The sequence below is a fragment of the Aquila chrysaetos genome, chromosome 2 (assembly GCF_900496995.4).
Source record: "Aquila chrysaetos chrysaetos chromosome 2, bAquChr1.4, whole genome shotgun sequence".
NCBI classification, from domain to species: domain Eukaryota; kingdom Metazoa; phylum Chordata; class Aves; order Accipitriformes; family Accipitridae; genus Aquila; species Aquila chrysaetos.
In genome coordinates, this window is record NC_044005.1 from 71692751 (window position 1) to 71709070 (window position 16320).

The 16320-nt window shown below is 37.7% G+C and overlaps 1 protein-coding gene across 8 annotated transcripts in view; it reads left to right on the forward strand.

The window, feature by feature from the left end:
- Nucleotides 1-16320, forward strand: part of SNX14 (sorting nexin 14) — a 58970-nt gene that overhangs the window by 37218 nt on the left and 5432 nt on the right. For 7 of the 8 annotated variants that reach the window (XM_030042833.2, XM_030042850.2, XM_030042825.2 and 4 more), the window contains 8 exons: nt 3704-3905; nt 4891-4974; nt 5111-5211; nt 5490-5601; nt 7411-7451; nt 7606-7725; nt 15024-15147; nt 15680-15844. In XM_030042833.2, coding sequence (XP_029898693.1) covers nt 3704-3905; nt 4891-4974; nt 5111-5211; nt 5490-5601; nt 7411-7451; nt 7606-7725; nt 15024-15147; nt 15680-15844 — 949 coding nt within the window. Of the gene's footprint in view, nt 1-3703; nt 3906-4890; nt 4975-5110; nt 5212-5489; nt 5602-7410; nt 7452-7605; nt 7726-15023; nt 15148-15679; nt 15845-16320 lie in introns of those variants that run through there. The other variant, XM_041119343.1, reaches the window with a different exon arrangement.

A 16320-nucleotide genomic window follows, 5' to 3' on the forward strand; every position in this document is an offset into this window, starting at 1 on the left:
ACAGTATAATTGTTAAGATGGTGGTAGTGCAGTATACGACTTAGCCACTTTTTGATTAGCTTATGTACTGAGGATATGGGAGTTATTTCCTCCTACACAGATCCTGATTAGGTATTTAAGTAATTGGTGTTAATGTAAGCTTGGTGGATTCAAGGTAAATGTAAAGAATGGCAGTGAAATAGTTCTGTGCATTGGGACAGAAACTGAACAATGTCTTTGCTTTTTTTTTTTTTTTTTTTTTTTTTTGACAAAAGTCATGTTGGCTACTGTTAAAGCCTATAGGAAACATCTATTTAGTCTAAGGAAATCATGTAGGGTTAGAAATATGTGTTAGCAGCTTTCTGTGGCTCTGGGCAGCAGCTTTGTAAGCTGCTAACACGATAATAGTAATTCCATGAAACCACACTCAATCTTTGTCAGCCAAATTTTAAATACAGCACAAGATATTCTGCATATTAAAGCACAGGTATTATTCTCAAGGCATCCAGAAGACCTGTAGACTTGAATTTGTGGCTTTGTTGGATAAAACAAATGGAAAGAGGCTGAGGCAACCTGTAACTATTACAGGCTGGTGATCTGTTTAGAAAGAGAATTAAAAACCCCAGAAATTCATGCTTCCTGGCTTATGGTTAATGTAGGTGCTGTGGTTGTCACAGTGGAAAAGCCTGCAAATTTATACAGGATTATTACCTAGAAGTCAGGTGAGAGATCTGGTGAAAAGAGGTTATGAGTGTGTGAAACTTTGCTGACGATCCAATACAACCTCCAAAGGGCTGAGTGAAGAGGTTATGGCCCCTTTATGAGCAGTTCAGGAAACGACTGACCTGTACCTGCTCTAAGCCTTGTCCTAACTCTGCCGTGTATGAAACTAAATAAATGGCAGGAGATGAGACCTGCAAGCAGTGGTAAATTAAAAAAAGAAGGAATCAGAAAATGTAGGCAAGAGTTGAGGTTTTGATCCAGTCCATGCCTATGCATTTAGTTTAGTCAAAAACTACAGAATCAAATAAGCCTGAGTCATTCTAGAACGATCTTGCATTTTTGCGAGGAGGTCCTAGCGGAGGCTATATATTTAGTGCTAATGCAAATATACACAATTAGTCAGGACAGATTATAAAGTGTTAATTTTGGCATCCCATAGCTCAGGCTCACAGGGTGCGGGAGTGAGTGCAAATAGCACCCAGTTCATGCTGCCCTGTCTGCAGAAACTCAGCTGTTGTTGACTTGGAGTTACTATCCTGAAACATTGTTCTGCTGTTTCTAGCCAGTGGTGACAACCGTGTAAAGCCTGGGGAAGGGGGAAAATGAGGGTAAGACCTCATACAGAAGACTTTGTACATGTAAAGCTACCTGACAACCCTGTTGTTGTGGTTCAGAGAGCATCTGTCCTATTTATTACGTTCTTCTATCCAAGTTTGTCTTGCAGTTTGTTAGCCCTAATTGTTCATTCCAGGCTGGGGTTATTTTTGTTTACTTTGTGAAAGAGCACAGCCTGTGATTTAGCTCTCAAATTGTGAACCACCTTAGCTGAGTGTGGTCTCTGTGCACCGGCAACTGATACTGTTCTTTGCCTGTCACGGTTTCTCTGTTCATTGAATAAACTGGGTAAGCGGAAGCAAAAAGGGGTTTTGAAGAGATTCAGTCAGTGGATCTACAGACATCTGTTTTGGAAGACAGTGGTCCACACTGTAAGGAGTTTGAGGGTCATTTCAGTACTATGCAAAGGCAAAACAAAACTGAACAAAGATTGCTCATGTGTGTTGAACCATTTATGTTTCAGCTGCAGTTGAGTCATGATAATGTGAGTATTGTAGGACAGACACAGCCAAAATTATTTCAGGGATACTGTATTGCCTTAATCTGTTAATTAGATTATCCCAATACAGGCAAAACTTGTTAAACCACCTAGGTTTGGCCTTTGAGGGGAATTTGGCTTTAAATTATGAAGCTAAGGGAGAAGAACTTGAAAGTGGGATTCATGCTTTCCAGTTTGCTATGGTTTCATGTTGTAAATTCCTATGTTAAAATCTCCTATTGTAACAAGGGGCAGTAGTCTCAAGTCTCTATGTGAGACTTACTAAAAGAATGTACTTCTGAATTGTCATTTAACTCTAACCTGTCTCGACGTAATTAATAGTTCTGTATGTTGTGGTGGGAAGAGCAGGGTGCTGACCACCGCTGCAGTGGGTGCAGGCTGGAAGCAGGACGATGGGCTTGGGCATTGCTCCTTGCCAGGCAGCACCTGCCTCCCTGCAGGGTTGCAGTGTTTTAGAAGCCCTTGCAGTGTGGCACCAGACTAAATTAGATTCAAACAATTTCAGTTTTTTCAGGGAAATAGGACTACTCTTTTTTCACCTGCTTGCCTACACTTGTGAAAATACAAGAACTCTTTTCTCCAGCACATCTTTAGTGAGGGGTAATCCCCCCACAAATTCTGCATTCCGCTTTGAGTCCTATTTGAGTCTAAGGCTGGCCCTACTCTTCCTTCTCACAGATGCCGTCTTCTCATTTGCAAAAATAATTTTCATTACTTTGGGTCATTTTCTTATTATTCTTTTTTTCTGTGTGGTGAAGATGAAATCGGCTTAAGCATTGTTTGCAGAAATAAATAGCTTTCCAAGAGTAGCTGTTGAAGCTTGGATTTTTCACTTTAGATATCTAAGATAATATTTCTGTTGTTTCTGGTCCTAAAAGATTTGTAGCACTTCTTTTGTCATTGCCGGGGACCTGAGAATTCGGTGTGCTTTGTGGTACTCGGTGATTCATTACCTGTGGGCAGCTCAGCCTGTCTGTGATGAGCAGTGTTGGGAGTGTAAAGTGAATGTTGGTGTGGTGCAGTTCAAGTTCGAAAGGATTTCTTCAGCATTCACGTGGCACCGCTTCTAAGGTCTGCTTGCATATGGAAAAATCAGCGTTGCGTTTCATGGCGTAGAGTCTGAGTTTATGAACTCCATGCACTGGAGCTGCCCTACGTGCAGCCAGCAAGGGTTAGGTCCATGCTGCTCCCTGGTGTGTCTGTTTCTGGGAGTGTGCTGCTGAAACTGGAGCTGATGGGGAATGCAGTAATGCTTACGATGGCTTTGCTTAAAATAGCTCTGGGCTGTGGGAATAATTCAGTCTCAATCATGGTTGTGTTGCACCTTGCAGAGCAAGTCAGATTCATGTGTCCACAACATACCCTGTTGCACTCGGCTGTGGGAGTGGGAGACCTGGTAGCTTGGTGCATTGTTGGCTTCTGTCTCTTGTGTTTAGATAGCTTCTTGGCCTGACTTAGTAGACTCATGTCTTAAATTTGGGTCCTAGTATGCTGGAAAATGCAGTGCATCTAAATCTGCTGGACCCAAGCTGTTTTCTGTAGCATTCAGTCTGTGTCAGACGCATTCTGCCAGCTGTCTCCTTTAGTACTTCTATTCCCTCTCCGCCTTTTGTTTTTTCCCTGAAGTATCAGATACAGAACTTGATAGTGCTATAAAAACTTTCATATCTCACTAAAAGTTGCTAACTTCAAATTTGCACTGGATCTAAAAATAGAAGTTCCTCTACATGGAAACTCCATTAATGAAATGGTCTTTTCGTTCCTTTATTACTTAGTGACACATACTTAAAGACTTGATTTGTGTTTCATTATCATATATAAGTTTTGCAAAGGTAGACTGAACCATTTAAAATAGAACTGTAGATCTTGATGTGTGAATCTTTACAGATTGAAGAAGGCGTTATGGTGATGGAAGATGATTCTCCTGAGGAGGCTGTTAGTACCCCAAATACACCTCGCAACCTTGCCGCATGGAAAATTAGCATCCCATATGTAGATTTTTTTGACGATCCCTCCTTGGAAAGAAAAGACAGAAAGGAGAGAATTCCTGTGTTCTGCATTGATGTAGAGAGAAACGATAGAAGGGCAGGTATGCAATGTTGTGGATAAATAAAATGTCATTTAAAAATGAACTCAAAATATTCTAGTATGCTGTATTCTGATGGCTGTTGCAGTGTATTTTGCATACATGTTCTTCTAATTTTGAAATAATAACTTGAAAATTCGAAGGAAACGTATTTGAGGGCTAAATGATCTCATGTACTATTTGCAAGTTAAGAACTGACTCCTCAGCACAAATCAGTTCCATTTAGACTTCACGCCAAAGCTTGAGATTTTTCTCTTTCCAAAAATATTCATCCTATGATTCATATTAATAAACACTTGGCATACTTTTCTTTCAGCCACTCTGAACTTTGGAATAATGAACAGTAAATAACTTTTAATGTAACCTTAAAATACAGTTCTTAGGAAGTGAAAATGTTTTAGCTTATTGGGAACCATCCTGGCTTGCAGGTAGTTTATCAGTATCTAGATAGCAGTACATCTATATTGAGTAGGGAAAACAGCATCATCCTGGGGCTGCATAGATTTGTTAGTCAAACTAATACTTCCACAATAAGCAGGAACTGTTTAAGAGTTATTTAGTGATATCTTCCAGGAGGAAGAATGATCAGGATTCAAGCTGATGGTGCAGAAGACTGTATTCAATAAGTAGTATTTCTGTAAATCATTTGGTTAGAAGTTTGAAAGTAGATCTAACATAGTCAGCCCTAATAAACTTTGAAGTTATGCAGCACTCCATTTTTTAGATTTTAGAGATCTCTAAATCAGATGATAATTTCTGTGCTAGTACCATATCTGTCTACCAGCTATGAATTTTAATTTAACACTTAAATTACTTGGCTGCGATTTTTTTTTTTTTTAATGACACTGCAATATGGGGGACTGGTATCATTGAGGTTTTTCCTACAATAATCCAGCATACATTTGCAGTTGCTTAATTTGTCTCTCAAGTGGCATAAAGCCTGGTTTGGTTTTAACATTGTATTTTTTTTTTTTTTTTTTTCCCCCAGTTGGGCATGAACCTGAACACTGGTCTGTCTACAGGCGGTATCTTGAATTTTATGTGCTTGAGTCGAAGCTAACAGAATTTCACGGTATGTTCTCCATCATATGGAAAGCCACTTTCCCACTGCTGTGATTATCATTCAGTACTGAGCTGAAATTTAAAATAATGAAATCAATGTTTGCTGCATTACAAGAATAATTTAATCTCCTTGATATCTTTATTAGGCACGTTTCCTGATGCTCAGCTTCCCTCAAAGAGAATCATTGGCCCCAAGAACTACGAGTTCTTAAAATCTAAGAGAGAGGAGTTTCAGGAATATCTGCAGGTATCTAACAAACTTTTGCAGTAAAGAATATTCTAAAACTAATGATACAAAGCTAATAAAAGAATAACTGCTTTTTTTTTTTATTTCCAAGTAACTTGAGTTATAGAAGGGGTTCAAGTGGGCAAATAAAACTTGTTTGATGTGACTGAAAACAGAAATCTTTTGTGAATGACAGTTTCTATGGTAATATAGTGCTCTTTGAGTATCTTTTTGCTATAGAGAAACAGATTTTTAAAGATTAGTTTTAAAGTACTTCTTTCTTTCCTTCTGTCTCAAAGAAACTTCTGCAACATCCAGAATTAAGTAACAGCCAGCTTTTAGCTGACTTCCTGTCCCCTAATGGAGGAGAGACTCAGTTTCTTGATAAAATGTTGCCTGATGTGAATCTTGGTATGTAATACGCTAGTTGTTTATGCTGACAAATAGTAATATTGTAGATACCATGATTGAATGATAGTAGTAATGAATAGGTAACTCTTGTGTAAGGATATGGATGTGGGAAATAAGAACTCTGCTCCATCACAGCCCTTAAAATTATAGCTCAGCAAGCAAGACATGCTGATACTTTTTCCTTGAAGAAAAAGGACATTTTGAGATTATGGAAAAAAGTATTTAAGTGGTTGCTTTTGAATCTTTGTGTCAGCAAGCAAGGTGATAAGATTTCTGTAACAAATTTCATAGTTTAAGAAGACTTACGGTATTGTCAGGGGTCAAATCTCCACAAGTCAATCATTATTTACAGGTGTAATGGTATAAATGATTTAATATAAAGTACCTTTGGCTGTTAGTTGATTAAAATCTGTTTATTTTAATCTGAAAACTGCAATATTCAGTATTTCTAGTATTAGCTAGATCTCTTTTAACATGAGCTACTTGGTAGCATTTGAGGCAGTGATGTGTGTGATATAGGCAGGCCAAATGGAAATTGAGAAGTTGAGAAATTCTTGCTGTCTAATGTAATGGTTGATAATAAATCCAAAAAGCAGACTGCAGCGCGACTTTACAGCTTGGCTGCAATATAGCTGTCTCGGGATAGTGGGCCTGAGCTGGTAAGGTCAACCTCACGGCCATTCTGTCTTCGTGTATTGTAGCACTTGTGGTTCTGGCACCAGCGTGTCCAGGAAAGCCATGTCTGAACTGTGCCACTGCATTTCTGCTTCCCCCAGTCATGGTGTGAACCTGCTGAGGTGGCCATTCTCTTAGCGTGCTTAGTAAGTTCTGCAATGAGATTTTGGTGGTCATCCTCCAGCTAAAGGGTTTTGTTTTGTTTCAGACCTCCCCTCTAGATCCAGCTATACATTGTTAAAAAAAGCTTATAATGATGGTGTTTACTGTAATGCATCTCATGTCTGAGACTATGCTTCTCTTCAATAAACGTCATTTTAACAAGCCTTGGCATTTCAGTAGGGCTTTTTGTGAGAATGAGCAATTTTATTATGATCGTTTGATCATTGTACATAATTTTTGTTGTAAGTTAAAAATTTAATGACATGTAGATAAGAAAAATATTACCGTAAATGCAGTGCTTAAAATAAAACCAATCCTAGACACTTTCATTTTTCAGCATTCAAAGTTACTGTGCTGTATCCTGATAGTCTTAACAGGACAGAAGAGCTGATTTTTAAGGCCACAGCTGTAGCCTGTCCAATTTGTAAAACTTTAGTCACCAGTATTTTCAAGACTGGATCCTTCCAGAATCTCTCCAGATTAGCTGATCTTTTCAGGGAAAGAGGAGAATCTCAGTTTTTGTGATTTCTTTTGTGATAAATGTTTATGAAGGATGAATAACTTAAATACAGAAGTTATGTATAATACTGGTGTCATATAGTACTGCTGGTATGGTGCTACCAGCTATGTATGTTTGAGCCTCTAGAAAAATTAAAGGCAGATCTAGAGTACTTTGCTTTTTCTAAAAAAAAAATTTTCAGATAATCACCTGTATATTTTTTATATTTTGATAAAAAGATATTTTGAGTATCTTTTCTTGAAGAGTACTAAGCATTAAATTTAAGCTGTATATGTGGAAGACTTTATTTTCATAGCTTATTGTGCCAAGTTAAAAAAAATACAGATTTCAAAAACTATTGTATTTTTAAATTAAATTCTAGACAATGAGTACATAAAATGTAGCAGAGCAAAATGTCTTTAAGATCTGGCAGTGATAACAGAAAGTTTTTATTTGTTTGTTTCTAATTATAGGTAAAATTATAAAATCTGTTCCAGGAAAGCTGATGAAAGAGGTAAGTCTTCCAGGTTGCCAACATTTTAACTTCAAGAACTAATTTTGTGTGGTAACTAACTTATAGGCTAGTCAAAAATTTGTTTGGAAACTCAGTATTTTGGTTTTTTTTCTATAATTATGCAAGTGACAGTTTCACTCGTATCTTATTTCAGAAAGGTCAGCATTTGGAGCCATTCATCATGAATTTTATCAACTCCTGTGAATCTCCCAAGCCTAAACCAAGTAGGCCTGAACTTACCATTTTGAGTCCCACTTCTGAAAACAACAAGAAGGTACAGTAAATCATCTTCCTTCCCCGCTTTACAGGAGTGGGGAAAATTGACCATACTCTGAAAATGCAAAGAATAAACAGAAAAAAAATCATAAATATAACAGCTTACCTATTCTGCGTTGTCTTTTCACATGAGAGAGAATAGTAGTGCAGAGAGCTTTGTCATCTTCTGTCTTGTAAATATCTTAGTCTGAATGACTTTTGAGGGTTGTGGGTTTTCTTTCATTTTGGCCTTTTTTTTTTTTTTTTTTTTTTTTTTTAATTCTTACTGGATTTGGAGATGAGGATACAGAGTAGAGACACTGGGAAGTACAGAGAGGAGAAAAGGGAAAGCAGAGGTGTAAAATGGGGAATGTTTTAATGCCATAAGGGAGCTTTCTTTTCAAAGTGAAGAGCTTGAGTGTTTGATGAAAGCGTGGCTTGTCAAAGTGCTACAAGCCAAAATTGTCAAGGGGCTGATATCTGTTTATCTGCCTTTAAAACGTTACTATACAGTTTATTGATGTCTGGTGTACATAATAGGTTAACTATATAACTTAACTGTAGTTTCTCTCTCTATCATTGCCACGGTTAAAGCCCAGAACTTCCAGTTTTAACCTTTTACTTGACTATAGGATAACATAGTTCCTTTATCAATCTTACTGGTTTTGTGGCTGGAGCCTGGTGAAACTTACTTGAAAGGCTTATGTTAGCTTCAGGGGCTTTAAAGAGACACTGGTCTTTATATTTCTGTGTTAGACTGCTTTAGAGTGTTAATGTATTTGTGGAATTTACAGAGGAATATTGTTTCTGGACTAGGATTTCAGAGACCTAAGCTCAGTGTTATAGAGTTGATGTGATTTGGGACAAAATATTTGATGCGCATACACTTTGCCATGTGAGGGATTCTAAAAGAAAACTCAGTACTATATGCTTTTCTGCTGTCTCGTTTCCTTTGGGAAGAGGAGTTGAAACTGGACTATGTAAGCTGGGACATTTCATTTTGCAAAGTGATAAATTGGAGATGTATGACAGTCTAAAGAATAATGAGAGGACAGGGGATAGAGGTTTTTTTCTCTGTCTTCTAGTGCAAAAACTAAGATGGGTTAAATGAAGGTGGTAGGAGCCAGGTTCAAAACAAAAGGTGGTAACTCTTGCAATGGTTAGTAGGTTGTGGAACTCCTTGCCAAAAGATGTTGTGAATACTAGAAGTTTAAACAACTCTAAGGTGAGACTGTACAAATTCGCAAAAAGGAAATAAATTCAGGGTGAATACCTGTAGAGAAACTGCTTCCAGCTCTTGAACTTTTTTTTGGTTGAAGACAGTTGGAGGCTGGAAGATTATTGGTGAAAAGTACTGTCTATGCTCATTCTCTTCTTGCAAGAGCTAGAGGCCCAGGATCCATTTGTGGTTCTTGTTGGTGATGGGCTGTTGAAAAAACGAACCTTTTGATTTCCTTCACTATGGACATTTTTGTAGTGTTACGACACTTACAGAATTTGCAGCTACAGAACTTCTATACCGATTAAGTACAATGGCAGTTAATTCTATTAATTTCTTTAGATTTCACCTTATAAACCTGAAGTCTGAATTACTACAGCCAATATTGTAGTGCTAGCTTACATGAGCACACAAACAAAATTAGTATCCTTCATTTCAAGCCGTTTCTTACCTTGGACACTATTTCCAAGGTTAAGATATTTTGCTATTGCTGTCTTGTCAGAGTGGTATAAATGTATCAGTAGTTTTAAAAATCAGATGGAGAGTTTTTGACTTATGCTAGAAACAGTACATGCATAAATACTTTTTGTAAAACAGCTGACAGCATACTACAGCACAGTATGAACAATCAGTTAATTTTTTACTGCAATCTGTCAAGAACTACTGAAGTTAGTAGTTTTAAAACATTTAGCATGCTTAAATAAAATATTTGAGCAACAAGCTTTGCACTCTGAAGCATTCCTATGAAGACAAGGTTCTTTTGTGTTTTGCTTGAAAAACTTTATTAAAGGATCAAAATTAATTCTTTAAAGTGATGTTCAAACCTATTTTGGATTGTAAAAGGTTAAAAAAAAGTGTATAGCGTTGCTCAGTTAAAATACAAACTCATTCTCTGAAATGTCAGTCTGTCATTCTTGTAAATGAACATGTGTACAGAAATTCAGGCTCTGAAATGAGGTTTTCCCAAATCTTTTCAACCGTGGTGATCCCAGGAAAGCAAAGAGCTGGCTGTACTTTGGCTTTCGTTTTGGAATACTGAAGTTTCCTTAAACAAAACATAGATCTTTACTGCCTTCTGTTTTCTAATGTCATTTTGAGAAATAGTATTGTGGGGGAAGCCTCCTTACCACCGCTGACTAACTGTCCATGTACGCACTCCATTGGAGACAGAAGTTTGTAGTCAGAGTTGTTGCTAGTACTGCTGATTACCCTGTAGGAGGTGCTTTTGTCAATGAGATAGCGAGTTTCTTTGAAGAGAGCAAAAAAGATGAGGCTAGCCCCAGCTCTCTGCTCCTCACTATCTATTGTGAGAGTGAGTTCACTGTTTTTCTAAGCAACTTTATTCTAGTTACCTGTTTTATGAATAAGTAATTGGTTCTACATATAATTTAGATTTTCTTTTTTCTTTCCCAAAATAAATCTGTTCTGTTTTGGGGAGCCATTTGCTGTAAATGGATGGAAAGTTTCAGACCAATATATCTCTTGCAGAGCTATGATTATTATTTAATGATGGGTACTCAAGAAAGACACTTTGCCTTGGGGGATGCTGCCAGCCAGTTCCGTGATCAAATACTCAGAACCTGTTTATGCTCAAATTATACTACCACTTTTGGCCAGCAGAGGCATGTATGCATAAAGAATTCATGTGCTGACTGCTTTCTCACTATTTCCCATCTATCATTTTAGCCAGAGCGCACACACTTACTCACACGATAACTGTAATTATTAGAGATCTGATATCCCAGGTTGTGCCGTGTTACAGTCTCTGCTGAGTCTTCTAATGCACATAGTGAAATTCATCCCCCTTGCTGATTTGTTGGGGTGCTTGTGCCTTCTTTGGAAGACAGTTTTCTCTTTCTGAAGTCAGCCCATGCTTGTGAAAAGCTTTGTGTCAGGTGCCAGGACCCTGCGCCATTTACATCTTGTCACTTCTTGGATTTGATTTGTAAGCCACACTGGTTTAATCTGCCAGACCATTTTAGTTCAGATCAGTGATGCTTTTTAGAAGCAAATCTCCTGATCATCTCTGCTTATCGCATTTTCTCTTGTACTAGGGAGCTGTCTTAGAACTCATTAAGTTAATTTATTTCAGATGAAACTAAGCTGTCTAGAGATGCAGGCACCAAGGGTGTTCAGTCCAAAGGCCAGGCCAAAGGTAGACTGAGGTAACACCCCACCCTACTCCCCCAAATACACATGGCATAGACTTCAGTTGTTCAGTTCTGCAGTTTCACTTCTGTTGTGCCACGTGATGTCTTTGTGAAGATATAAGCACTGTGCAGTTGCCTGGCACCCTTAGCTCTTGGTGATGGAGGTGAATACTAAATGTCTGTACCAGGATTGTGTGAGCTGCCCGTATGGAGTCAATGAGTTGGTCTGGCAGGCAGCTGAAGAGAGAACCTTGGCACTTTCTGAGTGCCCATCTGTGAGAAGAGCATGTTATCTCATAGCAAGCAGGTTCTTCAACACAGAATTTTTTGGTAAACGGTTAATTTCCAGCTGATGCTTGTATTTGCCACAGTGTTCCCATATACCGTGTCTGACTCAGAGCTGTTTATTCTAGTATCAACATGTTGGAATCTGCTGAGAGGAGAGTACACGTTCCCTGGTGCTTGTGCTGCCAACTGTTGCTGTAAATAGGATACACCCAGGCTACCTCTTCATCAACAGGCTGAATAAGAAATGCCTGAAAGTCTGTAAGAGCAGGTGAAAGCTTGAGTTCAGTCAGAAATGTGCTTACTTCTCTGAAAGATTTTCTGCATGCTGCTTCCTTTTGAATATTCCTGGTGCGTGTGCATGTTTGTATGTTTTGAAACGTTAGTGGGAAGACTTCCAGTTAAAAACGCAGAATGGACATGGGTAGTCAACCTTAGTGCAGCCAGTAGCAATTGGATTTTATCCTGTATCAGATCCACTACATTGAAAGAGTTACCAACCTCCCTGGTTAAAACAAACAAGCAAACAAAAAACCCTGCTCCCCCCTCGTAGGGGCACAAACAGGATTTCTGGCTTTCCCAGCTATGTTTCTATTCTGAAGGTCTGTAAGCAGCTTGATCGTCTTCTGAACATACTTTTGTCAGACTTGCTAGAATAGGTCAGGACTTCTCAGCTGATGCAGACTTTGCAAAATATCCCTACAAAGGGGTTGTTCTGCTGGCTTGTGATGATCTGCCAACAGCAATAAAAACTGCTTCTGGAACACCAACAGTATAATGTATGTTTATGCATAGTTACTTGGAGGAAGACACGGTTGCTTTTCAATACATTAACTGATGTGGTTCAGACACTATGTACATTCCTCCTTCTTACCATTTTGGTATAGTTGTTTGTCCTTGGCAAATGAGCAGGAAAAACGGTGGAGAATTTCATGCCCCTGGCTGTGGATATTGTTCATAATCATGGTATTGCTTTTATAAACTTCACACCTATGCTGGAATGTATGGGCATATATTTGCATATGCACTCACTAACCGTTGAGTAACTTTCTTTTTTCTATTAGGCACTTACTGTAAGCATTCATACTCTTTTTGCTAGCTTTTCCCATCGAGGTACAATAGCTAGCCTATTGTACAAGAGGTTACTTTGGTCTTTTTCTTAATACAGTCCTTTTATCTTTCACTTGCTTCAAGAGCTTGGCTTCTGTTTTTAACTAGTACCAATCCATGGAATTTCCTCATTGCAAGCCTTTTAAGAATATTTCATGGTTATAATCACAGTTACTGTTTAATCTTAAAGATATGAATAATGATAGCAATGGAGTTTGTCTTCGTTTGTCTTTTAGTCTAATTACAACAGTGAACATTATATCACATCTCAAGTATTAACATGCGCAGAAACATTTAAAAGCAAAATCCCGTGCTTATCTGAATTGTGAATATAATCTCAACTTCTGTATTAGATATCCAGTTGTATGTTTTTCACCCAGCTTTCCTCTGAGTCAAAATTCTGGAAAGCGCAAAACACCTAAGTAGAGATGTAATGCCACTTTGTGTTACGGCTGCTGCATCCGTCAGAGATGCATTGCTAATGACTGTAGAATACACGCTTGTACTGGAATAGTGCAAAGTATATACTCTATAAACACTGCTCTTTAATTCAGTAATTTTGGCATGCATTGGTCTGCTGTTGCTTTCTGAAATGCCATGTGCAAGAGTCTAAGCTTTCAAAGGTTGACAATGATCAAGGAACCATTATACTGAAGGTGCAGGACAGATTATCCATGTGCAGAGGTACATGCAACATTCAAAAGATACTGCTTGGGGTGAAAGTTGATATAACTTTTGGAAGTCAAAAAGCTTTGCCCGGAGATGGCCTTCACGTTTGGTATTTTTTTTCATAGATCACCTACCGGACTGCTGTTAATGATTTAGTCTGGCCTGTACACACTCCTCTGAGCCCATATCTATGTTGCACAATGGGCTGCTTTGAGTTGGCTCAGTGTGTGTCACCTCTGTCAGGTCGTGGGGTGTATCTGAAAAATAAATGAGGCTCTTGTTTAAGTTAGAATAATTCAACTAAGGTTTTTCCCAGTGTCCTAGTTTCACTATTGAGAAGGATATAGACTTTGGTTTATACAGGTTTTTTTAAACAACATACCAGGGACTCTTTCATACAGTAGGCGTGAATAACTATGTGTTCTTTTTAGGTTTGTTACTTTCCTGGATACCAGTCATCCACCAGTGCATGAACCATATTTGCTCTTTCATGTAATTTATGTAATAACTCGGTGTTGTTTAGTTTGAGTGAACTTTGTGAAGATAATGCCAGCAGTTCAGCGCTTAACAAAAGAGAGGGCCTAAAGAAGTACAAGTCAAAACCTGAGTCTCGCCAGATTTCCTGATGTAATTTTTCCTAAGAGTGCAGAGCATTCTGTTTAGAGACTCGCATGATCCAGAGCCTGTTGTGATTCTGATGTTTTATGGCCTTATTTATTTCAGGGAAAATTGCTCTACAGAAAGTGAACCATATATAAGCAAGTTACTTCCTGTTTCTTGGAACTATTTTTAATTTGGGTGTGATGCAGAAAAATCTGTGTCAGTAGCAATCATGTCAGCCCAGGCAACACTATAATTACATTGCATTTGCTTCTAGTTCTGCGATATTTTTTTAGAAGCTTGGCATAAACTTTTGAGCTTTCTTTTCATAATACAGAGTATTTTGTATAAATTCTTTTTTTATCTTTAGATTAACAGTTTTGGGGATAAGATAATTTAAAATAAACTGTTAATGGTGATTGCTAGGTATTGTTAAATGTGGAGAGCCTCAGGATTCGGAGAACTCCTCCTTTCCAGCTGCTGGAGCCCGCAGACTTGGGCAGCAGGCAAGGAGTACTGCCTAGGTGGTATGGGACTTCTTATGGGATGCAGGGATTTTACAAGTATTATAATGATATCTTTTGGGGAAGAACCAAAGGCAAGGAAATGAAGGGATCGTGGTGGTGGTGGGGGAACATGGGAAAATAGAAGGGTAAAGGAATACACTGGGAAATGGGATAAAAGGAAAGAAACCCAAACTTCGGTAACTTACAAAGATTCATGAAGTTTTTGCTATAAATAATGAAGTTAGCAGGGGAAAAAGGGATTTCTCTTTGTAAAAAGTTGGATATTTTGTCCAGAAACCATTGTATTTATTTTGAAATGGAAGCCAACAGGATGTCGTAGGATTCCCCTGTCATTTAAGGCTGGCAAACTCCATATCCTTTATGCCCCTCATTGACAGAACGGGGTGCATCAAAGGAAGCAAAGCCTGTGATTAAAGTCTAGATACATGAAGGTATCGGGAGAAAAAAGGCTCGCAAATTAATGTCTTGGTAACCCTGCTGATTTGTTCTGAATCCAGGTATTTTGATTCTCGGGTATCTTGGCAACATGTGACATGCTCTTTATTCCCCCCTGCCCCAGAAAGTGAAGAGTTTTTTTTTTTTTTTTTTTTAAAAAAAAAAAAAAAAAAAAGAAAACCAATTAGTTCTTTGAAAGCTCTGGAAAAAAGCTACTTCTAATAAAAAAAAAAAACCAAAACAAACCCAAAACAACAAAGAACTGATGGCTATCCTTTTGCCTTTGAATATAGTGTTTTCAGTCTTATGTTTCTGGTTTTAGCTTTTCAATGATTTATTCAAGAATAATGCAAACCGGTCTGAGAATACAGAAAGACGACAAAATCAGAACTACTTCATGGAAGTGATGACTGTAGAAGGAGTCTATGACTACTTAATGTATGTTGGTAAGGAGTGATTTCTCTTAATTATTCTTATACTTCATGCCAAATACGAAGTTCAGGTTCTTTGGTAAGAACTAAAGTTCTATTGTAGTACTCAAATATAATTCAGCACTTGCAAGCTTAACATTATACAACTTAGGAACACAGTCATTCTTTAAAAGACTTTATTGCTGTGCTAAAATATCATAATTTATCATTCATTATTGCTCAGTTGTTTTGTTATATTTCTTTCTTTCTGCATTTCAGAGTAAGAGCTTATGGGAGTAAGTCCCTTCCCTTTTCTCAGATGTTCCTAGGCTGCTTGTACACTCTGGGAGTTAATTAATAAAAATAGCTAAAGGAAGTATTTGATAAGCAATCTGGAGAATACCGCTTTTTTTCAGTGTTGCAATAACAAAACTAAAATATTACTTGCTTGTTTGCAATCTTTTTTTCTTTCTTTTTTTTTTTTTTTTTTTTTTTCTTTTTAATAAGTGATTCCTTTATCATCAGTATTAGGAGAACCTTATAAACGTGTGTTACTGTAACTTTGCAGGTAGGGTAGTTTTTCATATTCCTGACTGGCTGCATCATCTCTTGATGGGAGGAAGAATTCTCTTCAAAAACACATTGGAACTATACACAGACTATTACTTGCATTATAAGTTAGAACAGCTATTTCAGGAGCACCGGTTGGTTTCTCTGATAACACTGCTGCGAGGTTAGTAAAAGTTACATCTTTGATGTGAAAATACTGCTTTAGTTTGATATTTGAAATCCATTGTGTTAAGTTTCCAAGCACTAAACTTTGCAATGCTTGACTAAAGCTAATGGAGGTTTAAAGATCAAGTGGGCCTATAAAAGATTCCAAAAGTTCATTCTGGAAAGATGCTGAGCCAGCTGTGTTGTCTGTCAATGATGATTACAGAAAAAAGTATTATGAATAGTAATTTGCTAAGGTGCACAAAGAACAAGAAAAACAGAATGAAAGTGTTTTATTATATCAGAGTGCAAATATTTCATGCAGTCTTTAAATTACTTCTCACTTGTGTGCTACATCACTATCCTTTATTGTTATTTTTTTTGTTTCCTTTGTTGTGGTGGGCTTTTGAGAGGGCTTCAGTGTTCTTGACCTTCAAATAAGGGAAAGGGAGAGAGGTTAGAAAAAAAATTGAAAAATGACCTCACAGTTGTAGA